At 29.2% G+C, this 26797-nt stretch overlaps 1 protein-coding gene across 4 annotated transcripts in view; it reads left to right on the forward strand.

The window, feature by feature from the left end:
* Nucleotides 1-26047, forward strand: part of PAPLA1 (Phosphatidic Acid Phospholipase A1) — a 52817-nt gene extending 26770 nt beyond the window's left edge. For 3 of the 4 annotated variants that reach the window (XM_016068034.4, XM_087155010.1, XM_043051591.3), the window contains 9 exons: nt 699-904; nt 982-1065; nt 7767-7915; nt 9680-9815; nt 11705-11716; nt 11791-11881; nt 16848-17030; nt 19447-19576; nt 25500-26047. In XM_016068034.4, the coding sequence (XP_015923520.2) occupies nt 699-904; nt 982-1065; nt 7767-7915; nt 9680-9815; nt 11705-11716; nt 11791-11881; nt 16848-17030; nt 19447-19576; nt 25500-25914 (1406 nt within the window). In that variant the 3' untranslated portion in view covers nt 25915-26047. The remainder of the gene's footprint in view (nt 1-698; nt 905-981; nt 1066-7766; nt 7916-9679; nt 9816-11704; nt 11717-11790; nt 11882-16847; nt 17031-19446; nt 19577-25499) is intronic. The other variant, XM_087155009.1, reaches the window with a different exon arrangement.
* The last annotated feature ends 750 nt before the right edge of the window (nt 26048-26797 follow it).

The raw sequence follows: 26797 nt of genomic DNA on the forward strand, positions 1-26797 counted from the left end.
CCCGACGGAGTGTTAACTTTGTCTGGAAAATTTTAATAGTTTAGATCAAGGGATTAAATTTTGAAACATTTGTTAAATTTTGATTTTAAATTATTCCAGCAAATATGTTTAGGATAATTCATGCTGTTTTTTATGCGGTTAAGTGTTTTACATATTTACATCGCTATTATCGCGAAAAATTTGTGTCTTATTATGCTAAATTCTAATCTTCAGTGTTAGTTTTGTGTTTGAATTTTATTTAAAACCCATAACTTGGGGAAAATGTGTAATATCAGAATATATCAATTTGTCTATTATTTGTGTCAATTCAGAGATGGCGCTGCTTTCGCATTGCTTTTGGTAGTTACCTCCTTACCTAAAAGGAGTCATTCTTGACGAGTAAGATTGTCCAGCTTAAGACCATTTGTTTTGTTTTCCTAATTTTTAATAAATCTTATTAAGTTTAATTTTGGAGTTTATTCAAAAAGTCCATTTTCACCAAACCACAAATACTACATTATGCATGTTTTTTTATTTGTTCATCTTAAAGACCTATATCCGTAAAAACTTATTTTCCTGACTTGTTGAAATCTTGATGATTCCGAAAATGGGACTTTCCGTTGTATTAAAAAGTACTTGATAATGAAGTATCAAAATGTATGCATATATATAGTATATACTCATATTTATGAATATTAATTCAATATTAATATTTTTAGGTTCTTTGATTCTTTTTGATATTCTTTCGAACCAAAACTTTAATGATTGCAGCAAAGAAAGTGCAAAACCTGAAGTTCTTGAAAGCTTTGAAAGTAACCAGCAAGACTTAGAAAGCTTTGTAGATATTGAGCATCTTTTAAGAACTTTGAATTTGGAAGAATATTTAGATGCATTTAATGAGGAAAAAATTAGTTTATCAACACTGGTGAGGGTTGACTAAAAAGTTTTTCTCTTAAATATTTAGCTTCAACGAAATTTTAAAGTTCTTCGTCTTTATTTTAGCTCTTTTTATCAGATGAAGATTTGAAGAACATAGGCTTACCTACTGGTCCACGTCGAAAATTGATGAATGCTGTTAAGAAAAATGTATGCTTTTTTATATATATATATATATATTTTTAATATTTTTTTTTAAATATTTTTTTTAAATCATAGCTTTTAATGCATGACATACTTTGCATTTGCTAAAAAATCCAATAATAGCAGTAAAATTTTAATTTTTAAATGTTATTTTAATAATGCTTTTTTTAAAATTTTATATTTATCTCTTAAAATGAGTTTAAACCTTTCAATATGGTTTATTTATTGGATTATATACAATCATATGGTTATAAATTAAGTATCTTAAATTACATTAACATATTTGCTAAATTATTTTTTAATTTTTTCCTATATCTTATGTAGTTAGCTTTTGTGGCATTTGCAAGTTTTGTTTCATTTGTTTAAAATCATTACATATGTTTATGCTTTATTTGAGCATTTCTTTTTTATCTGTTTGACCTTTCACATAAAAAAGCAATATTTTTTTTAGAAATTCTTTGATGAAATTTCAGCTACTGGCTTAATGAAAATTTATATGAAATTGAACACTCAACTATTGTAATGTTACTGTTTAAGAAAAATTTCCTGATATATGTTTACTTTGTTTATATATATTTCTTTTTATATTGTGTGCTACAAATTTATACATACCCTACAATTTCTGTTAAATTTAATTTCTTATGTTCTTCATTAAAACTATTAAAATGTAAATTAAATAAGTTTTGAATTGAAAACTTATTGCGAAATTATGCACACTCATCATGAATAACAGTTTTAATTTTGCTATTTTCTCCTAAAATATTTAATGGCCACATGATCAACCATTTTATTGATTCATTTAGCATATTGCTAGAGAGTCTTTTTAATGTTTCTAAATTTACTTAAATTCAAGCAAAATATTGTTAGTTTTATTTCATTCTTGTTGTCGTATGGATAACAGTTCACTTAATTCATTTTCATCCAACTACTCTAAAATTTCTTGATTTGATTCGAGCAAAGGGAGTAAGCTGATCAATCCATAATTAAACTACATTTTTATGTAGAGCTAGCTGCTAGTGCTTGCACTAGGTATGGATGTGTTGTCTTGTTGCAATACAATTTCAGATTTCCTATTCTTCTTAAAAACATATCATTAATATCAAAAACATATTAAGTTCGTCCTGTTAAGAACTTCTGACAGTAGTCCTTGTTATCCATTTTATGTGAAGTAAAGGCTAAATTTAGTTTACCTTGTTTACTGTAGGCTCCCCAAACCATGATGCTTCCTCAGGAAAAAAAATTTCTTTCGACAAATCTCTCAAACAATATGAGTATCCATCTGGGCATTTTTTAATTAAATTTTTGGTCACTAAAAATAACCTATAATGAAAATTACTATTTTGAGAATAATGCTTTCATTGCAACGAAAATTGATAGTTCAATATTTATTAGTGACTAATAATTATTCATGTTTTTTCTTTTCAAAAATTTAATCTTGTGACTATATGATGTGGTTTCAGACTTCCCCTTTATTGTCAGAGAACTGAATCCTTTAAAATATCTAGATTGAATTCTGTCCATACTTCAAGCATTGATTTATTTGACACTGTTTGAATAAATTTTCTTTCTTCTTGACGAAAAAGTTTTTGAGGATGTCCTGTATATTTATTCAACACTGAGATATACTGTTTAGTTAAAATGTAAATTTCACCGATTAAATGTTTTAGAATGTACATATACTTTAAAGTGCAGTCATCTGACCTTTCTCTGGATCAGACAGCTAAGTTTCAAAGGGCATGAAATAAAATTGAAATTTCAGCATCAAAATTCTTTTGCACCTAATTTCAATATCAAAATAAGAGCAGAATATATATTTTTTGTGACATTTTTTTTTCCAAACTTATTTGATGCAGCTGAAATCAAAATAAATAACTTGCAGTCTCACATGAATTTGTAGTAAGTAATTTTTTTTTTTTAATCTAATAAATTACGAGCAACTTTATGTTCTAAATTTCATCCATTTTTGCTCCGGATAGTCACGTGCTATGAAAAGTGGATACTTTTTTATAATCGTAAGTGTTCGGCACAATGGTTGGACAAAGTGGAAGTGCCAAAACACACCCAAGTGCCGAGTATACACCAAAAGAAACTAATGGTGTCTGTTTGGTGGTATAGCGCGGGTGTTATTCACTATAGTTTTATGAGACCTGGGCAATAGATAACGGGGGATCTCTACTGTGAACACTTCGAAGAAATGATGAGGCAGCTGCAAATTAAGCACCCGAGATTGGTCAACAGGGACAGTCCATTCCTCCTGCAGGACAACGCTTGACTGACCACACATTGCAAGATTGACGTTAGTTAAAATACAGGAACTGGGCTGGGCTTAGAAACCTTTCGTCACCCACTGTACTTGCCAGATCTCGTGCCAACTGATTACCATTCTTTTCGAGCTTTGGACAATTTTTTGCAAGGTAAATTTTTAATTGGCAACATGCGGTGGAAAATGCATTTCGGGATTTCATCGCCAGCTGCTCTTCAGATTTTTTCGCTAGTGGTATTAATAAGCTATTGTTAAAATGGCAATGTTGTATTGATAGTTTAGGTGCATAGTTTGATAAATTATATTATTTCTTGCCCGAGATATAGTAAACCAAACTTTCAGTCTCAAATCGGACGTTTCATACTTAATGACCCTATATTATCAAAATGCATTGTATACAATACTAAAGAGGCTTGTAGATTAAAATATTTTTATATTATTTAGTTTATTTACATTATATCAAAATTATAAAAATATAGTTATATAAGTAGACAATAAGAGGCCTAATTTTTTACTTTGAGCAGCTATAAATATTAGCACTTGAGTATGAAAGTGTATTAAAGGCTAATTCAGAAATATTAGAGCTTAATACACAGATATGATTTATTTTCTATAGTTGCCTTTATGTCTTTATGTTGTCTAGTGTATGGTGCAAAATTTTAAATAATATCCATGGCTAGGACTTACGCCAGTATGGCGACCAATGTTGGTGAAATCAGCAAGTAGGTGACAAAATTGTCTTGAAATGTGTTTTGAAAGTACAAAATGGTAATGAAAAATAGTTTTTTGCATCGAATGCAATGCATTTAAAAATAATTGTTGTACTAGTTTCATTGTTCTACGTGTATGTTAGATTTTAGTTTTAAAATTTTTCAAGCGGAATAATTGAAAGTGTCTGGTAAAAAAAAATTTTCATTTAAATGTTGCTATTTCTAATTTACAGGTTGTACTGTGTTTTGCATTCATGTACTAACAGTATAATTATTCATCAATAAAACATTGTTATTTGCTGTTTTAGAATTTGCTTTATTTAGAATTTTATAATTTTCATATAATTAATTTTCAGTATAATATTTAGCTATTTCTTACATTTTCTGTTTTCTTCATTTATTTAGTCTAAGCATTTTAATCTATATGTTGAATCTGTTTACTAATATTATTCTAGCTTTTTTTTCATTTAATTTTATTAAATACTAAATATTATGGGGTGGTGAACCTAATTAGTTTTGTGGTGTAATAAATGGCAACTACTAATTTTGATATATACCATAACATTAATTATGCAATTGTAAAATTCGATTTTTACCCCACCAAGTAAGTTAGTCTAACATATTAAGTTTTTGGACCTCTAAACGAACACCTAGGTGGTTTTATTGGACCACTAAATTTTCCTTACTGGTGTGAACCCTATGAATGACAGTACTTTTTTGATTTATTAGGATCTTCTGAATTATTTATTCTGTATAAGAAACCTATTACTAATTTTATGCATTTTTACATATTGATTGTTCTTTGTCAGAATCATTACTTATAGAGTTTACACTTATTACTTCGTCGATAAGTGGGAAAGTTCTTAAACAAAAGTGCACTTTCTTCAGTTTTGGAAGGATTTTAAAGATTAAAATTTGTGGTAAAAATTATTAGCTTTACTTTTTCAATGGGATGTAATAGCACATTTTAATTATTATATTTTCAAAGTATAAACATTTCATTTTAGAATTTCATTAATTTTTTTCAAGTTATGTGGGGCATTTATCCTTGATGATCATGTGCAATGGTTTAAAAATCATTTTGCATTCCTTTATCGAGTACAGTAGTGGTCGTAGCTGCAACCAACCCATTTTATGTATGCTCAAAGGAGTTCAAAGAAAAACACAAAATAAAATAACTTCAATCATAGCTCTTTTATTTAGAGTTTTTCCTTGTCGTTTAATTTTATAGTCTTAAGCAAAGTTGTGAACATTTCAGTTTTTAACTAAATACTCTATTCAAAAAAATTTTAAGGGAAAACAAATGTCTTTAAATTATTTTATAAGAAAATTATTTTTTATGACTAAAAGAAAAAACTTGAATAAAGCACAAATGAAAGTACATAATATACTACAGTATAGTAGAAAATACATACTATAGTTTCACTTCTATAATCAACTACCTACTTCAGTGTCTAAACCTCAAGTAAAAGAGAAACACATCTAAAGTGGTCTAAACAATAGGGACAGTTCATTCAACACTGCTCTTCATGTTCCAAACTTGATTTTTTTGAGTCATTACTTTTTTTTAAAAAAATTCTAATAATTCAATTAATGAACTTTCAAGTATCCCATCGTTTTCCAATATTTTAAACTCCATTTTCACCTAAACTGTTTGCACCCTGGGGTTCCCACTAAATTTCCTGACACCTGTCTCTTATATTCCCATTGTTATTTTCTTGTTCAGACTTGTTTCTCTGTCTCTATTGGTTAAGCTACTGTACTCATGTTTGTCTCTTTACTTCTCTACCTTCTTTTGACGTTTAGACTCTGAGGGATGTTCTTGTTTATGAAACTGAAATAATAGTATGATATTTGCTGTACTTTTGTCTGTGTTTTATCCACATTGCTTTTGCTTTAGTTACATATCACTAAGTATTACCCTTTCCTTTGTTGAATATTTTTTTATGATTTAATGCTATGTTATTGAACTTTATGATCATGAAAAATAAGATTTACAAGTCCAAACACTACCTTTAATGATTGTCGATCAGAAATATTGTGTAATTCCTTTTTCAATTTCTTTTTTTTTAGCGCTTGAGCCTGGGACAACAGGACATTATATCTGCCACATTAACAGTAAAAAATACAAGTTTTTCAATGTCATGGAATCATTATAAACTCTGAGCTCGCCCATACAAAATTATTTCTAGATTTTTTTCCTTAAAAAAAATAAGTTATTCCATTGTTTTTATAAGTTGCATGTCTTTTCCAGAAATAGTTTCATTTTTCATTCGTCACTGTATGCTATTGTATTATCATGGTTATTCTCATTAGTTTTGGATAATGAAAACGTTTAAAGCTAAAATATAGTGTAAAATATGCAAATTGAAATAAAAGGTAAAAATAAGCATCAGAAAAAAATAATTGATGCTGATAAAGATTTACAACAAATAAAAAAAAAATTATTAAATATATTTTTATCCAGCAGAAATGCATTTTAACAATGAAACGATATAACAGCATAGGCATTTTTTGTTATAGAAACAAATTCAGTCAGTTTTTTATTCACTAAACTATGTTTATTTTTTGTTTTCTAAATAAAGAGATAAAGAATGTTAAAAAAAAAATACAGTCAGACCTCGATCTAAGGTCATCCGCCTATAAGGTCACTTTTCCAAAGTCCAGGCTCACTGAATAGGAATTCTTTGTGGCAGATTATCAGATATATGGTCAAGTTTTAAAAATCGTTATCGCTTATAAGGTCATTTTTATCTGAGGCGAGGGAAGCTCTTTTCTAACAAAATCCTATTTAACTTCCTTACAAGGCAATTAACCCTCTCGAGTTCTAGAAAAATGTTGCAGCCAAGGAACAAGCTACAATTTCTGAAATTGTTTCACAAGTTGTGGACAGTGATTACAATGACAGTGATCCTGAGACTATAGCTGTAACCTAAGTGGAAGCCTTCAATGCAATAAATGTCATACGAATTTTTCTTACAAACTATGAGGGAGCTGAGGAACATTTTGAGAAGTTACAAAATCTAGAAAACATTGTTCGAAAAATGAAACAAAAACGAGACAGACCTGCATAAATGGTTATTTTAAATAAAGTAAGATGTAATGTATGTATGTACACTTAGAGGAAATTTGTAAACAGCTTTATTTTAAATTAAAAAAATTTCTAAAAATCTAACTTTCTTTAATTCTTTACTAATTCTGTTAAAATTTATTGACTTTAATGAATCTGTTAAAACGTCACCCCAATTATAAGGTCACTTTTTCAATGTCCCTTAGGGTGACCTTATATCGAGGTCTGACTGTATATACCTCAATCGCCTCAATAAAAGGCTTAAAAAAATAAAAACTTAAAATCCCTGGTTTGATAGACATTCTTCTACATTTTTTTCTTATTACATTTTTTTCTTATAACATGCTGTGCTAAAAACTAAACTCTTCGCTTGCTTTCAAATTTTAAGTATATTTCTGGGTTCCATATCCAAAAGCATATTTTTCTTTATGTGTGATTTTCATTAAAAAAAAGGATGGAACTTGTGTTCCCATTTTCTTTTCCCACAAAAAATGGTATTTCTGAATATACCCATATAGTATATTGAAATTGTTATTTTTCTTGTAAAAAAATTGGAATGGTTAATTAAATAAATTTCTGAAACATTTAAATCTTTTACTGTGCATAAATGTAAGGTTTATTTTTATTAAAATCATTTATCCTAGTGTTCTTCTCTTTTACATAGTCTGTTGAACCAGAAACTATTTCTTCAGCCCCTAAAACAAAAAATTGTGAAGTTAGTGCTACAGAAAACATTACTACTGAATGTCATAATAGGATGATATTTCCTCTCCAAAATCTGAACACAGGAGATTCTTCAGTAATTTACCAAAGGTATACTTTAAATATATGAGTTATGCTATAAAATTTTATCTTTAATTTAAGTCCTTTAATAGTTTTTCAGTGATGTCTAATATTTAAATCAAGTTTGTTTTTTAATTCTTGAAATCAGTATGTACTGATTACTTTTCTCTTATATCTCTGATCTAAAATTAAATTTGATCAGAAAAATTTTATGTTAATATTTTTGTTTAAACCAAAGAGGATTTACTTTGAATTCTTGTGTACATTATGCTGAACAGAAGAAGAGAAATATATTTTTTCCATGCACACAAACATTCATTGTTTGTCCTTGCTTAACATGGTTGAGATGGTTAACATGGTTGTCATTGCTTAGCATGGTTAGTTGAGAGAAAACTTCAATATTTCTTTCATAATCTTGAAGATCTTTAGGTTGCGAGGTGGTAGGGAAGGGCTATGTGTGTTATTTTCCATTTTCTGTGGTGTGTCTGAAAGAATTGGTGGTTTTCTGATAAGATTCCGTCAATCAAAGATAAAAAAGCTGATTTTGTTTTTTCTTTGATTTATGAGGGGGAATGCATTGCACATGTATATCAGTGAACAGAAGCTGAAAGAGAAGTAAAAATAAAAATATATCCCTACACTTGATTAAGAAGAAGTAAAAATGATCAAAATATGGCTATTTTTTATTCAGTAATGAAGCAGAAATATAGTCAAGCTGAATTTTATCATTTAAAAAGTAATCAGAATTCAGTAAATTATAGCTCAAAACACACTTGACTGTTCCAGTGGGGGAAAAATTAAAAAACCATCAAGTTTTGCCTGAACTATTACTAAAATTCATAGTTTTGAAATAAAACAAATACATTTTTATTACTGATATAAATTAAGTAATTTTGAAGAGAGTTATAAAACATCTGTTTGAATCCAAATTGAGTAGTTAATTTTTTTAAAGCATTATTTAAACAAGCAGATTAAATAAGAAAAACATTGGTAACATTCAATTAAAAACGCAACAAAGTTATACCACTCTTTATAAGAACATGTTTTAAAAAATAATAAATAAGATTCTTTTTCTTAAATCAGATCCTGTTAAATTTACCATCTTGAATGTAAATTGGGAAACCGAACTACAAAATCATCTGAAAGTAAAATGATGAGTTTGTTCTCTCTAGGTATTGTCAGAGAAAATGAGATTTTTTTAAAAAAAAAAAGTCAAGTAGAGATGCAATTTTACCCCAAAACCCGGCATTGTCACAGAATTCAACACTAATCAAATTGCGGGATTTCACTCTTCAGCTTTTAATATCATAATTTGCACTTGGGCAATAGAGGATTAAAATATCTGATTTTTTTTTCTGCCAGACTGTTATTAGGTTCACCCACAAGATTTTTCTATGTATTATTCTTAATTGTTTCTGGAGTGTTTAATGTCTAAAATCTTGAACCCATTGCTCAGTCTGAAATGTCACAAAAGTACGTGTAAATAGGATTCTTTACTCACATACTTACATTGTTGCACATTTTTATCTATTTTTACATCTCTGAAACAAATTATACCGTTACTATTTCTAGGTTTTAACTTTTTTATTATGATTTTTATTGCATTTCTTTAAAGATCTGTAAACTTTATATTTGTGGCTAAAAGAAGTCTATTTAGACAAAGAACTACACATTTTTGTTTTGAAATTCGAAAGGTATAAAACTTTTTAAGGAAATACATTTAATATTTTTGGTTTTCATTTTATTAACTGAACTTTTTTATGAATTCATTCTTTACAAATAATATCATTACAGGTTACATTTTCACCCTGCTGCCTTTTTTGCCATGGGATCACCAATTTCAATGTTTTTAGCTATTCGAGGTTTTGACACAATCAGTGAAAAGTTTAGCTTCCCAACTTGCCCTGCATTTTTTCACATATTTCATCCGGTAAATTTAATTAAAATTTTAATTTTGTTTTTGTTTTTTTTATCTTTACTGGTAAGGTAGCAATTTAAATTTTTTATTGTCTTAGTATTGTAGAAAGTCTTTACAATACAGACCTTGAAATGTGAGACTTTGCAATAATAAGATTTGGTATTACATAGATCATTTCGCATATCGTTAAACTTGTATATTAAACATGGTAATCTGTGTCTGGAGCAGATAAATATTAATGCTTTTAAATAATTTTTAATTAAAAATGCTTCAAAACACAAAAATACTTATTGCATTCAGGAAAAAAATTTAAATTATCAAGAGTATTTGAAAAAAAAATCAACAAATTTATTTATTTTGGTGTGTTTTAGAGATTGTAAAGTTATTATTGTTTACGGAGAATTGTTGTTTATGGAATTGTGTTATATAGATCTTCTACTACTTACTTTTTTACAGATGCTTGAAATTTTGCTGAACCTTTTGAAAATGGGTTAAATTTATCTAGCTATTAATTTATAAAATTTCTTATTTAATCACATGTTTAGAAGGAAGGAAACATTGGGGTCACTTGTAAACACAACTTGCATGATGGCAACTAATGTTGATACACAGTAAATTTTGAAACATAGTTGCATAAGATGGCACACTTTAAGGAGATGCTTAAAGAGACTCCTAGAGCAATGGGATCTTCCTTGTGGTTTTTATAAGGATCAAATAAATTGTAAGGGCAAAAGCAATGGTTCTTATGACTATTGCATATCTTTAAAAAATCAGCAAATGACAAAGTGCAGAATGATCAATTTTCTAAGAAGGAAAAACTTTCAGAAATAGAAAAACCTGCAAAAATATTTGAATTTAGGTAGTTGTTTAAATAGTTCTTCAAAAACTTCTGAATAACAAATCAGAAGTAAAAAAACCTGCAAAGAAATTAAAAGTAGGTAATTCTACAACAAATTCTTCTGAACAGCAATCAACTTTTAACAGGGAAGAACAAATGCAGCTATTTCTTTCATCAAATATCAGTAAAGCTTCTACTTATTTTTAAATTATATTATTGCTGTTTTTGAAAAAAACTTAATTTTTTTAAATCTAGTGATCCAAACATTCTTTGTTATTGGATTTATAGAAAGACTGTTTCAAAATTTACACGACCAAATGTTATTAAAGGTTCCTCCTGTTATCTAAATTAAAATAATATTGTTATATAAAGATGACAGTTCAAAGTTGCATGAACAGGTAGTTCATATATTAATAAAAAATACCCCCTAGAATTATACGATAGCGTTTCCGGTTATGCGTTGCTATGCAATTCTAAATCTTCAATCTTATCTACCTTCCTCATTTCATTTAATTGCTATCCTAAAACACCCTGTATATCTTATTTCATACAAAAAGTAAAAAAACATTGACTTTTGTCCTTAAGGTTATATTTTTATTTCTTTTAAGTGAGTTTTAATTGCTCTTTTAAGTGAAAAATATTATCCTGAATTTTGCATATAAGTACGATTTGTACTTTTTTGAATTAATTTCCTTTTAAAATAGCACTTGATTTACTTTAAATTAAATTTATTAAAAAATATATTTTAAAATATAGGATTGAATATGTTTTTGCAATCTTGAGATTCTTTTTTACTTTTTTTGTGTCTATTTTTCCTTTCTCAAATCATTTCATCAAATCAATCATATGTACTAACTAATAACTTTACTTGTGTTGTACTTTCATTTGACATAGTTTAAACAGTTGTTGATTTTTTTTATAAATTATTTTATTAAATGATAGAAACATCAAAAAATAAGTTGCTTGTTTTTATGATGAAAATTTTTATGTAACTAAATAGAAATAGCTCTTTCCTGCATTAATTGTTAATTTTTTTCTTTTTCATGTAACTTACCTTTTAAAGTATGATCCTGTAGTAAGTATTTTACTATTTTCTATCTATGTTCTGTAAAATATTTGTTTTTTAATTAATTATCTTAATTTAAATAGGCATTTCGAATTGAACCAATGATTGATCATGGTTTCAAGGAGAAGCCTGCTCTGATACCTCACCATAAAGGACGGAAACGGATGCATTTGGGTATAGTTTGAGATAAGATTTATAATAGTTGAAATAATTTTTTTTTATAGAGATATTTTTTTTCTAACTACATTAAATTATTTTATAGATGGTGCTAAAAAATTCATTTGAATCTTGTCTATTTTATGTTCTTGTCTATCTTAAATTCTAAATATTTTCTATTTTTTTATCTTATTGGCATATTTTTGTTAATTATCATTAAAATATGTTAAGAATAGACCCCATTATGAAAGTTATCCATCTAGTTTCTTCGTAAGATCTTACCAATAGAAGCTGTAGAATTGCTTTTTTTTAAAAATGAAATCTTGTCTTTGATAAAGTGTGGTTGATTTTAGATTGTGATGATGTGAATGTTCTCATCAAATTTTTTACTTTAAATATAAATAAACTAACAAATAACTAATTAGGTGTTTATTGGAAAATTTTAACTTTTTTAAACACTGTTATTAGTTTTAAATATTGATAATTTTGTGAGTATATGATAAGGTCGACAATAAATAAAATTATACATACAACAGTATCTTAAAATAAGAGTGAGCATCACACATATTCCAGCAATATTCCCAAAATATATAATTTTATACTTACTATCTACACAGTGAAAATTAAGTAATCTGATTCTTTTAAGTATGTGACAAACTGGCGGAAAATAAAATATCTTGCTGACTAAGAAATAGTGGATTCAAACTTATTTTTGATAATATAAGCCTTCAGGATTAAACCAGAGTTTCATTTAAGTTATAGAATAGCTTCTGGGCAATTCTATTAAAAGTATACCGAAATTTCAAACTTTAGAAAACTCAACATATTTTATGTAATTTTAAAGCTAAAAAATTTTATTTTAATGTTGTACAACTTCATTTTTATTAGCATTTAATTAATACCTCCGTTTTTGACTAAGAACTCAGAATTTTTCATTTCTTCAAGAATTATGTGGAATAAAGATCTCATTTAAGTAATCTTTTAATATTTAATAAAATATTTTCCTTGTTTAACCTATTTTGATTATGTTTGGTAACATTATACTACAGTTATGTCCAGAAAAATTAATTCTTAAAAGAAATAAATTTGGTAATTTTAGAATTTCAATTGGCAAATTTTTGTTATGTCCATAACAAATATTAAGCAAAAGTAAATTTTTTGTTAAAATGCAGCAATATGTTTTAAAATCTTTTCTGGTCTTTTTACCATTAAATGCCATGAACAATTTTAAAGCATGCAATTTTTTAACAAGTCAAAAGCATGTAATTTCTTAAAAAATTGAGCATGTAAATGTGTTATGAACATAACATATCTACACTGATCATAAATTAAGGAAAAATTACAAAAATAGCTATAACTCTTGCAAAAATAAACTGTTCTCAATGAAATTCAAAAATTTTGACAAATAAGAGTTTCTAGTAAAACAGTAATATACAAATTAGTGGTGCTGCAATAGAGTGATGTTATCTGCAATGAGCATAAAATTGTGTGTATGATCGCAGACCTACAAATTTCAAATGTGTTTCAAGAATTAGAAATTGGAGATAGCCAATTTGTAACAATGACCTCCAGGCATCATTTATCAAAATCACGGCGATGGAGATCTATAAGAAGACTAGAGGCAGAGTAAAGTCAAATTAAATTGGCCAGAAAGCTAAATGTGAGTCCTTTTGTGGTTCATAGACCTGAGCAACAATTTCTAACCATAGGTTCAGCATCCAGAAGGTTCAGATAAGGACGATCAAATGCTACAAAGAGCGCTAATAACTCATCCTCTCTTAGTGCAGACACTGGAAGATTGGTGTTAATGTCTACTGTGCATAGAAGGCTTCACCAATGTGATTTGTTTGTTAGGCGAATAGCCATTTGCGTGCCACTCATCTCACGCCATGGAAGAGAACATTTGAGGTGGGCATGAGAACATGTTCACTGGGCGGCTGTCCAATGGAGAAATGTTCTCTTCACAGATAAGTCCATATTTAGCCTCTAAAGCAATAGTAGGAGTTGTTTGTTTGGGAAGAACATGGTACCCAATGTCAAAAATCCAGGAAAAAGATGCAGACCATTAAGGTTGTGTCTGTGTGTAGGGTAGTATTTCGTTGAGTGGGTGCACGAACTTGCATGTCTTTCCACTGGGAGCCGTGAAGCTCACATATGTAGATATGACACCCTTATGCTTGTGTATGATAACGCAACAGTGCTCAGATCAAACAATTTAGTGCATGGAATGTCCATCTAGATCATTGGACTTTAATCCTATTAAGCATGTTTGGGATGCTTTAGGAGGATGTGTAGCTACTCTCGATCCTCCTCCTCAACCAAATTTCAAATGTATCTGTTTTCATAATACTTAAACATTACTATAAAAAATTTTCCAATATTATATCTTATTAAGTTTTATTAATGAGCATATATCTGTCAACCCCCATTTTCTAAAATTCTGAGGATTTATTACAAGGTTGCAGTATAAATTACACACTGCAGTAGTTAAGAATCAAAAAAAAAAAAAAAATCATGACAAACATTATTTCACGACATAATTATTTATTTTAAAACTAAGCAAAATATAAAAATAAACTTCACTGAATTATAAAAGCAATATATTCTTCCCATCATTGTTTAATATAAATGTATCGTTAATCTTTCGGTAAAATGCAAGTTAATAACATATTTGTTATTAAATAATTTTTATTCTTTATTATAAAAAGCAACAGTTGAATCTATAAAAACATAACAGCTTTTATTTTATGATTATTAAGTAAAAAAAATATCCTAGTCTTTATAGCCATTTATAGCAGTTTTATTCTTTCAATTGTTAGTTTTTGTTTACTTGCAACTATATTTCTGAGCGATAAACCAGGGAATCTTTAAATGCTTTTTTGAAATATTTTATTAAAATCAGCAATAATTAATAACGTGTATATGATATAAACACACACAGTAAAGCTGAATCACACAGGTATGCTCCTTTCTTCAAACTTCTACATACATAACAACAAATAAGTGGACTTTTAGCCCCAACAGATTTAAAGTGCACCTTGCAGCATATACACAACAGTTGTTTTGTTTTCTGTCAGGACCAAACTTCACCCTCCGGTTATTTTGCCAGAGTTTGTCATTTTCCATTTGCAGTGTCCTGCAGCCAATCTCAAAATTGAATTTTTCCTTTCTGGTAGATTAGCTGTTTAATCCAGCAGACAAAGCTAAAATTATACAAGAATAAACATTAAACTTTGCATTGAAAACACTGAATTTAAAACTATTAAGCATGGAATATTTGTTTTAAACTTTCATTATTTAATTTGGAAATGTCTTTAGGAAATTTTGATATCCTTTGTAGTAAAATTCGATTAATTAGATTTCGGTATCCGTACGTGCACCAAAAAATCTCGGTATTGCCACACGAGAATCGAAAAACATTTCATTTATAACTGCTCTCATGTAAAAAATTTATTCTTTCCTTAAAAAAAAAAAAAGATTCTAGTACAAAACCCTTAAGCTCTTTTTATAAGAAGTGAACATTCAAGAATATATTGATATAAAAATATCTCAAATTCAATACCTTTTATTTATTTTATTTTTTTTAAGATAAAGCATTATGACACTTAAGTATCAAAATATTTTTGTACATTGCATAAACTCATTGAGCCAACAAGAAATGTTTAAATTTTTTTAAGCTTCCTGAATAAAAATTTTAACTCCTTTTCATCACTGCTCTTCTCTCAACGCAAACACACTTTGAATGGACCATATTGTTTTTTAATCAAACATTTGCTATCATTTGCGAATCAATATAAATCATGATGTATCAAAACAATGCAAATCAGTCTACAATGTTTAACTCATTATTTTACAATATTTTGAATAGAAAATTTTAATCAAGTAACAATAGTGTTCGTCTTATGAATAAAATTTCAAACATACTAAAATGTAATGGTTTTAAATGAAAAATAGCAGAGTAATTAATTATTATTTTAACATGGCAAACTTGTTTACTGAAATTTTTTTTTTATCTTCATCATTGTTGCAGAGAAATTGTGTTGGATGATAATAGCTAAGTAAAAAATTGCTTTTACGAGCATATTCTTAACTAACTACGAAACTTATTATTTAAAGTTAGACAATACATTTTAACAGAGAAGTCAACCACTATGTACAACCTACTCATTGTGAATAATGAGCACAATCGTAATATTTACTGACTATATTAGATACACAATCTTTAAATTACTTCTTGAATGTTTTAATTAAATGGTCCAGATTATTAAGTACACTGACTGTTTCTAAATAATCATTCTTTGAAGTGATATTACTAGAAATGATACTACTTTTCTAGCTGATTTTTAACTAAAGGAAAAACGCTATCTCTAATACTACTTTAATGTTTTATGTATATATCATTGAAATTTATAAAGTTTGCAAAAAAAAAAACTAAAATTATAAATGCCTTTGAAGTTGAAGCAATTCATTTTAACTGCCAACCACGAACAATATGGTGATGCAAACAATCATTAAGAAGTTAAACTCAATATTTAAAAAAGTTTACCAGTTTTTTTATCGTTTGCATGCCGAATTTACTTTCACTAATATTTTCTTGCGTTTTCTGGCATAAAATTGCATTGACCAAAAATGATATTTTAAGTAATATTTAATTTCTTTTCTTTATAAAATTTTTTTATTAATAATATGGAATACCCGTTCACAGAAAGTGGCGCTGGGCCAATAATAATGAAATAGATAATAATTTTGAAAGTCTGAATGTTGGATCAGATACTATTTAATCTTATATAATATTACCTCTAATATTAGAAACTAGGATTCAGGACACGGCAGTATTATATTGCTTTATTTTACAACTCTTACTCCACTTAGTAAGAATATTTCACTTAATTGTCAGATTTCTTTTAATAAAAGTTTTTTGTTTTCTTAAACCCATAAAAAATTAATATATTTCATTTTTTAAATTATTCACTTATTTTTTCAGAAATAAAAGAAAATGTTACTAAGTTTGCAAATGAATTACGTCAGAAAGTCATGGATACACTTCATAAGACATGGCATTCTTTTAATGAACTTACTGGACTTCAACCTTTTCCACAAGCTATTTTGGAACAAGAAGTTAATTCAATGGTGTCACAAGAAATTCCTGAAATTGCAACATATGATGGTACTATCCGTCACTTTCAATATCTTTTAATGCGACAATTTATAAAATCGGATTTGGATTCTTAATAAAATGTAAATTTCAAATATTTATATCAGTAAAAATCCCTTTTTTTTTTGTTGTTGTCCCGCAGTGGACTGATCGTTAAGATACGGTTCCCAGCAGATCACCGAAGTCAAGCATCGCTGGCTACGGTCAGTGTGCGGGTGGGTGACCACTTGGATCAGTCTGCGTAGGGACCGAGGGTGTGCGGTATTGGTCCTCGTTAAACTGTTCTACCGTAAAGTGCTCAACTTCGCATGCAGGTCGTCGAGCTACCGAAGCAGGGGTGCCATCCCATCTGCAGAGGATCAAAATTGTGATGGCGTGTCTTCGGATCATCCTCAGGGATGTTTCCTAGACCGTCGCCAATAACCCATTGTGCAGCTCTAGTGTGACGTAAATGGACTATGATAGAAATATAATAACTGAAATGATAATAATAAAAAATAGTGTTTTAAAAACTTTTTTTTTTTCTAAAATTTCTTTAGAACTTTGTTTTATACATACAAATAATTTTTAACGTTTCATTTAGAAATTGAACATTACAATCGAACTTAATAATTATGTAATTATTTATGCATAATAGTACAAGAAAATATTAATTTGTAAAAAGCGCTTTAAAAAAAGTTTTTAACACTTTGTTTTACGCGTATTATGAATTTCTAAACAACCATTTCAATAAATATTTTAAGTAAGATTTGTACATTGTAGTCAATTTATTTAATATCTGTCTTAAGCAAAACATATCTATCTTCAAATTTATAAATTGATTTAAATCAATCTGAGTATGAAGTTTTGATAGAATTCGGACTTTCTGTGCAGTAAATGAAATTCAAAAATACTATCTCGCGATACATCGTTATATCGCGATGCAAAACTGACGATGCATTATTTCTAATATCGCCCCGTCCTACTGGTGGTATATGTATATTCAATGATAAACAATCATACTATTTTTAAGGTCGTTAATTTTTGCTTTGTTAAAAGAGTGGGAACCCTGTTAAAGCAACTATTGAGATTTTTTAATTTAACCCAATTCATGAATTTGCTTATTTTCCAAACATGAAGGTCTGTCACACTCTTAACAGTTTTGCCTATATTAAATAATTAATCTGCAATTATTTCAGATTAGTGATATCAGACGCAAGATTAATAATATTTTAATGTCTTTTTATTTCCCTTTACTGATATTTACTGATGGCAAATTGGTAACTTATATGTAAACATTTTTGCCCTAATCACTAATTTTTTATCAGCAAACTTAGTAATACATTAGTAGAAAATTAATATTACTTTTAATTATTATATTATAGTTTTAATTGTTATACTGTAGTACTTTAAATTCATTAAAAAAGGAAAAAACTGATGCCATTATAGTACAAATTAAGATTCAATATTTATTTGGTACTATACTTCAGATATTATTTCTATATTTTGAATTATATGGGGTTTTAAGAATATAAAATAGTTTTAGTATTTAATATATCGAGATTTTCAAAACTATGTGGAAGTATGTGGTAAAAACAGCCACAATGGCCTGGGATTTACAATGAAATTAGCAGAAGTAAAGCATATTAATAAGTAATTAATTAAATGAATATATCATAACTCAAGGGTCAGAATATTATATTAAATGTATCAGGATTTTAAAAACTGCATAGAAATTGGTAAGTGTAACCATTAAAAGAACTTTCGAAATGTCACTTGCATTTGTGATGAAATCAATGAAAGTAAAGGAAGTCAAAAGGTGATTACTAAAATTTGTGTATCGCAGTAGCATGTTAAAATTATTGGGGATTTTTAAAACCATGCGGAACTCCCACCCAATAACCGCTGGAAAAGCAATTTAAACGCAACTTAGATTTACAATAGAATGTGTGCAAATTCAGTTCATCAAAAGTGTGATTCAAAATTTTCCAAGTCCCACAGTGGACTGATTGTAAAGTCATGATCCTCGGTAGAACACCAAAGTCAATCTTCAGTGGTTATGGTCAGTAAGCTGTAGGGTGACCACTTAGATCAACTTACGTTAGGACCAAGGGTGTGCAGCTTCTGTCCTGATCTTAACCTTCTTGTTTACTGTTAAACTGTTCTACTGTAAACTGCTCGACCTTACGCTCAGGGCGTAAACTTACAACCCCCCTTTTAAAGGTTTTTATGTGAGCATAGCTTAGATTTATCCCCTCTTCATTTTAGTGAACTCTTGTGCCACCTATCTCTACATTTAATTACTGAATCCATCTTATCAACAGATAAAAGCCAAGAACAAATCCCTTCAACCTCATCTTTGTGTTTGCATTTCTTTAACTTTTTGATTTATGTCAAACATATTTGATTGATTACAGATTATTTCTAAGATAAAAACTTCTTCTTGTAGAAAGCACTTCTCATGTTTCACCAATTGGAAATTTAAATGGTGGAAGAAGAATAGATTATGTTCTCCAGGAAAAACCTCTAGAAGCTCTTAATGACTATGTGTGGGCTCTTACTAGTCATGCAACATATTGGTTTGTAATATATGTATTTATATATATTTCTTTATGTATCATAAAAAAATAGTTGACTCGTATTGTGGTCAAACTGTTTTGAAGGTTTTTAGCCAATGAGAAAAAAGTGTATCACTTGATCAATACCCCAAACAACTAATCAGATATTTATGTGTATCCAACGACTGAATTCAACCAATAATATCGTTTTTAATTTGATTTCGCATTTTGTGACTACAACTTGACTACACTCTATCCTTTTCAGATCTTTGTTTACATGCAAAACACATCTTAATCCAGCTATATTATCTTATTATTTATTGAATTTTGATTGTTTTGTTGAAGTTATAATTATTCATTTTGTTATTATTTTTCACTTTGTTATTTATTGTCCTCTTTAGTGAAAAATGACAATCATACTCAGCACAGTCGCTGCGGTGTTACTGCGTATGGACATAGAAGAATTTATGTGAAAAACAGAAGATATTATGAAGGTAACAGACAATGCATCAATGATAGGGGCAGGGAAGCTAAAAATACTGTTTCACGGTGAAGTTAAACAAATAATGCAAGTACTGAGCAGCGCAGGCAACTTATTACTGATCGCCGTAGAAGAACTCTAACATCTCGGATAAATCACCATACGGAATTAAACGAGTGTTAGTATCTTGGTTAATGTCATAGTGACGATTGCCCACCATTCTTAATTGGTGGCACGACAGTGAAATGTAATCACTGTGATGCTTTATCATTTCAAAATGAACATTGCAAAGTGAAACATAATTATTGTCATCAGGGTAAAATTAAGCCTAATCCATCTCCTCGTTATCCTAAAGCACTAAAAGAAATACTGTTAGGTAATACTTCTGATGCATTACATTTTTGTCAAAATATCCAGTCATATAATAACTTACCAACTGAAAGTGTAACTGCTGAATTAGCTGCAGTAAAACTGGCAGTGATGGTTGTATTCCATCTTCAGTAGATTTTATTATGTGTCCCAAGCATCACCATGAGTGTCAAAAATTATACAAATTATTACATCCTATGGTTTTCCCACTACTCTTTCCGTCAGGGAATCCTAGCTATTCTGTAAATATGCATAACAATGTTTCTTCTTCCCAAAAAATAACAGTAGTGCAGCATTTGGATTGCAGTTGCGTGTCACCCATGATTTTAACATCTTTACTATAGCAGGTAGATTATCACAGCAATATGTAATTCATGGGTATATAATAAATGAGTGAAATCATCTACATTATGTTTGCGCACATCAGGACCAGTTTCGCCAAGAAAGTGTACAAGGATTAATTGATCACATCGAGTGTAGTGCTGCGAACACATCTGATTATATAAGACATGGTAAAGTTATGGTACTACAATTAACACTTGAAGAAAGTCCTTGCTCAATGCAAATATTTTCAAGATGCCATGGCTTTATCCTAAGAAAATGGACACCCAGATTTATTTATAAAATTAACTGCCAATTCTCAATGGGCTGAACTACAGTTGTTTCTTACGACACTTCCCTGAGGCTATATTGCCAGTGACATTCCCCCTATAGTTGTTCATGCTTTTGTTCTCCGAATTGACACATTAATATTTTATTTTATAACCGTCTGACAGTCTACCCAATTCTTTGGTCTTACGACTATCAATGTTCAACTCTATAGTGTTGTAATTTTGAACCCAATCTAGAAGACAAGGGAACTCCTGGATTAAGTATTGGGAGAAATTTGCCTTCGTGGGTGACTTTTTGATGGAACTAACCTGCATTTGTATTACATGGAGAGGAAAACCTTCCATGGTTAGCCTGACAGCAAAGGGACTCTAACCCATGATCCATCTACCATTGAAGATATTTTACATCAGCACTATGGTCGTTGCAAGCCGGACGCGGAATTCATATTGACCAGCCATCGCTGGGATTCGAACCTGGTTCACCTCATTGGTAGGTGAACGCTCCTTGACGCATTTATGAAGGACATTTTTCTGGAGTGTTGTTTTGGTAAAATAATGGGATATATACGCATAATATTGAATTTCAAAAGAGAGGTTTACTCCATGCTCACTGTCTTCATCTGAAATCCTTGAGACAAACTACTTACATCAGAGTCTGGTGATAAATTCTTCCGTACTGAGATTCCACACTAAGCAATTTTTTTTAATTGGCATGGAAAAGTCATGAAGCACATGCTTCATGGGCCACATGGACAAGCTACTCCATGTTATTTCTACGGTTGTGTGCGTGAAAGAAATTTTCATATGCTAACGTAACGGATATATGCGGAAAAAATTATAAAGTTGAGAAAAGTTTAGATGAAGTTTGTCATTTCAGGATGTCTAAGCAATTGTGAATATGTTTTCCACATCTTTTATTGACATGTACTCATGTTAATGGTAAATATTTCTGGGATAATTTTTTTACCCAAAATGTGTGAGGGGACAGATAAACATTCATGCTTACAAGAACCTAACTGATTTTGGCCTTCTTTCATTCCAAGTTGAAATGCCAACTTTTCTCCAAATGAACAATAATCAATAGCTCAAAATATGAACAACAATGTGCATTATTGTGTCTTGGCTCAATTTTCCTGACTCTCAAAAAAAAATTTTTTTCATTGACGTACCTGGAGGGACCGGAAAGACTTCTCTTTACGAATGCTTATACCATCAGCAGCAGCTTAGAGACAAGAACATATTATGTGTTGCTTAGACAGGGATAGAACTATACTATTTGAACTGCTCATAGGGTTTTCAGGCTACCCATTAAAATGCCTGTTGCTGAGCAACTGGTTCCTCTCTATTTAGATAGAAAACAATGAAAAGTATAGTTGAAACACATTTCATTATTTGGCTTTCATGAGACCCTTCTGTTACTTTAAGCCTGATAAAGTTCACTCACTGAGATTGCGGAAATCTGATCTTCCATTTGTTGGAAAATGTGTTTTAATTGGAGTAGATATTAGATAAATTCTACCTATTTTTAAACGTACTGGGAAATATCAAATTATATGTGGTACTGTAAAATCTCTTGGATAGTGGTCTTTTTATTAATCATTTCAATCTTACATGGAACATGTGAGCAACAGCCCAAACATTTGAAGATTGATTATTGGGAATGGTGAGCTGGATTGTGTGAATTTCTCTCTGTGAGGATTTAATCATTTTTGGTTGTCAAGTTAATGCTGATGCAGTTAGAGAAGGTGTTTTGTTAGCTGCCCTTGACAATCTGGTAAATCATTTGAATATGTCTGTTCTGAACAGATTGCTGGGTGAGATAGTTGAATGTTATTCTTTTGACTAAGCAAGATCTTTGGACAGGGAGGACCCTGATGATGAAGCAATTTTGTTAAGATATCAACCAGAGTATCTTTCAAGAATAACTGTAACTGGACTACCACTGCATAAACTGTGCCTCAAAGAAGGTGCAATTGTGATGTTAGTGAGAAATTTGTGCATAGCATATGGTTTGTGTAATAGCACAAGACTAATTGTAAAATAAATTACTAGATTAGTTTTATTTTGTACCATCACGACTGGTGATAGAGCTGGGAACGCTGTGCATCTCAAGAGTAACATTCAACACTAAGAACAGTAAAGAATTTCCCTTTGTCCTTCATCAAACACAGTTTCCTGTTTGCTTGGCATTTGTTATGACCATTGATAAATGAAAGGGTCCAACCTTTAGTAAAGTTGGTATTTTTATCGATCAAAGTAGACTCATTTTGGCCATTGGCAATTATTTGTGGCTCTATCTAGATGCCCTACAAAATCAGGTTCAAAAGTTAAGATAATAGGTGCGCAAAATGATTCTGAAAAAGTGGCGTTGAAAAATGTGGTCTATAAAAAAATTTTATAACTTTAAAACGTTTGTTAAAGTTCATTCATAATGTATGCTCTTAAATACTAATTGTATTCTTTGAATTATTTCATTATTAGGTTTTTGACCTTGAAAATATGTATATTACTTACTTGCTATTTTCTAATTTTAGAAGAATTATTAATGAAAGCATTTGTTATAGTTCACTCACCATGCTATGTTTTTAGATACTTGTCTTTGTAATGTTTTTTTTTTCTATTTAAATAAGTATCTTACATTTTTCCCATTAAAGCAGAATTTTCAATGTATGAATTTAATTGAATTGAAATATTTAATTGAAATTAAATTTGCTTGCAAAGCAAACAAAAATAATTCTGTAGCAATTATTGAGGAATAGCAAGTGTAGGTGAGCAGGGGATGGAGCCCTCTAGCAAGTTCATACAATTTCGGAAATCTTCAAAGAAACTATTACTTTATTTATATCATTAAGGAACTATTAAACATTACTATAATAATATTATGTTTTCCAAATTTATATTTTCCAGAATTTAATTGAAAATACACTTGATAAACTGAAAATTTGCTTGGGGAATAATAAAATAAGCTACTGCAATTTCAGAATACAGTTTAAGAAAAATTCTACCTGATTTTTTTTCCCTGAGATTATTATAATTGAGTGGAGTGAAAAATGTTTTAAATTGTTTTTCTGCTCAATTCAAAATGGTTAACATTAAAAATGTTGTCCCACGTGTCCTAATTAAATCTTTGCAAAATTTAAAATTTATGTAATTACATCTTCATATGCTTTTGGTAGATCTAAGTTCGGGATTAGAATTAAAAACAGTTTTTGTTTTCTTACTAGTATATACTTCTTTTTTTCCCTCAGTTAATGAACTGTAAAATATGGATTAAGCCAATTTTAATTTATACCCAATTATCTAATGGGAATAAAAATAATTCCTAATTTGAATATCTTGCAATTTGCTTTCATTTTAAAAAACAACAACAGACTGAGATAGGGAATTTTTCAAGCATGAAAAATATGATTGGTTCCTGTATTGTTTCTTTAAAAAAATTACAAAGTTTGTGTGTATCCTTATAAATTTAATAGTTACATACATATGCAGGTTTCTACTGACAATGCTATACTTTCTTACAAAAAGATTGGAGCATCAACCACATTTCAGCATTAATAAACACTTTACAACTTGCTATTTATGTAGGTCATAGAATAAAAATCATGGTGTTATTTCTTTATTTATTTAAGAGATTTGTGTGTGATGTTTAAAGTTTATTCAGTGGCACAGTAAGAGAGGGACTGGTACAATTACCCCTAGTAGGAAGGAAAAACGTTAATATCTACAATTTCTATAATATTTTTATCTCCTTAAACCTTTTTTTCTCATTAAAGCCATATTATTTTATTATCTTCAGAGGTTGCATAAAATTTTTAAAACAAAAGTTTTTTTTTTTTGTTAGTCAATAAATTTTATCAGATAATATTTAGGTTGGAAATGTGTGCTGTTATTTAAATTAAATATTAAAGAAGAATATTAAAAAAAATTTGTCTTAATCTTCCTTATTTCGCAATTTTATTTTTTAATAATATTATGAACATGTTTTTTAAAAGGTTCTAAAAGTTTAAAATGAAATCAATCAATAAATTTTTACTTTTGAGAAATGATCTTTGGCATTAATTTGACTGTACAGAATTTAAATGATTTTAAAAGTTATATTAAAAGCAGAAAAATAATTTTATATTCTTTCTTATCCTAAAATATTCCATTAAATATTTTCAGCTCTCGGACTCATTCTCGGTTAAGAAATATATATCGTATATTTTATGGAGATTATAGAGTAAAAATATTTATAATAGAACCCCGCTTATTCACAAGATTATACATGCTAAACATAGAATCAGTTGCAAGAAATGAACTTCATCACTAGTAAAAAGAAAATGGGCATTGTGCTTTGTAGAATAAATGTGTGTGTTTTGGTATTTCATACTCTTAAGAATCTTTCATGCTTAAAAGCTTTATTTCCAATAATATTAGGTTTTATTGAATTATTTCATAAGTAATTAATTTAATCTAAAAAGGTTTCTTTATTTGTATTTTACAGGGACTCAGAAGATACTGTTTTAATGATTTTGCAAGAAATATATGCTATTCAAGGAATTAAAGTTTCTCCCCTCGGTGAAAGTTTTATAACGGAAAGTGGTCCAGAAAGCTTGCCACCTGTTCAAACTTATAATCCATTTCCTAGAGAGATTTTAGAGAATACATTATATCCATCAGCCTTACCGAATAAGGATCATTCACTACCTTCAGACACTACCAGTAATGTAAATATTAATGTTTCATCTAATGTAGTACCTACAGCTGAAGGTGATAATTATTCTAACCTTACTTCTGCTTCATCTAATATGACTTCTACTTTTAAAAGTGCAAATTATTCTGAACCGACACCCCCTGTGCAGCCTCTTGGCCCCCCTCCTCTTTCTGGTTTTGTTAAAAGATCAGCCTTTTCAAAATGATTTTAAATGAAAGAGCTAAAAATGTATGTGTATCTGTTACTTTTTGAAAAGTTTATAATTTATGTAAATTTCTATGCATATTTATTCATAATGTGTGTTTTTAAGGTAAAAATAAAAATATATTTTATGCCTATATTACACAGTTTTCATAGTTTGATTAAACTTGATCAATAATGTATCATGATTTTTATTTGCTTTTTAAATTTCGTGTTTTCGTAAAATTTCTATTTTTACATCTATAACTGAGTTAGTTCCATCTCGTACTATAAGAAGAATGTCAATATAGGTATTTTCTTAGTCTTCTATTCTATTGCCTGTTTTTTTTTGTTTTGTTTTTTTTCACTGACACAGTGCTCACTTAACTAAAACAAAGAATATATATCGGGGAAGAAAGCTACCTTCGATAGAGATAATGTAAACCAGAACTCCCCCCCTGCTGCGGAGCTTAGTGTGGTCCCTGTGTATAAAAAAAAAAAAAACATTTTGGGGCCCTGCAGAGATTTTTGAAATTTGTTTTCATTCTCCTCTCCCCCCCAACCACTACTGGGTTTGGGGTGGAGATGAAAAGTTTGCTCTTTTTATTTATTGATAGTTTGTTCTGCATTTTTTCTCTATTTATAAACAGTGCTGTACTGTTAATTAAGATATTTTTTTCGTACTGCATTTATATGGTCCATTTTGATTAAATCTGCTAACATATTTTGAGATAGAAAGAAATAATAAATTGGCTGGAGACAGTGTACTTAACCATGCGTGTTTAGTTGTCCAACAACCGGTTCACAGGTGACATACCTACTGACTATTACTTTGTCTTTTATGAGTTGTATCTTAGTACATATGATGCTCTGCTATATCTGAGTATGTTACTCGCCCTTCTAAGTTT

This window comes from Parasteatoda tepidariorum, chromosome 11 (genome assembly GCF_982258835.1).
Source record: "Parasteatoda tepidariorum strain Cologne lab strain chromosome 11, Ptep-v5.0, whole genome shotgun sequence".
Lineage (NCBI taxonomy): Eukaryota > Metazoa > Arthropoda > Arachnida > Araneae > Theridiidae > Parasteatoda > Parasteatoda tepidariorum.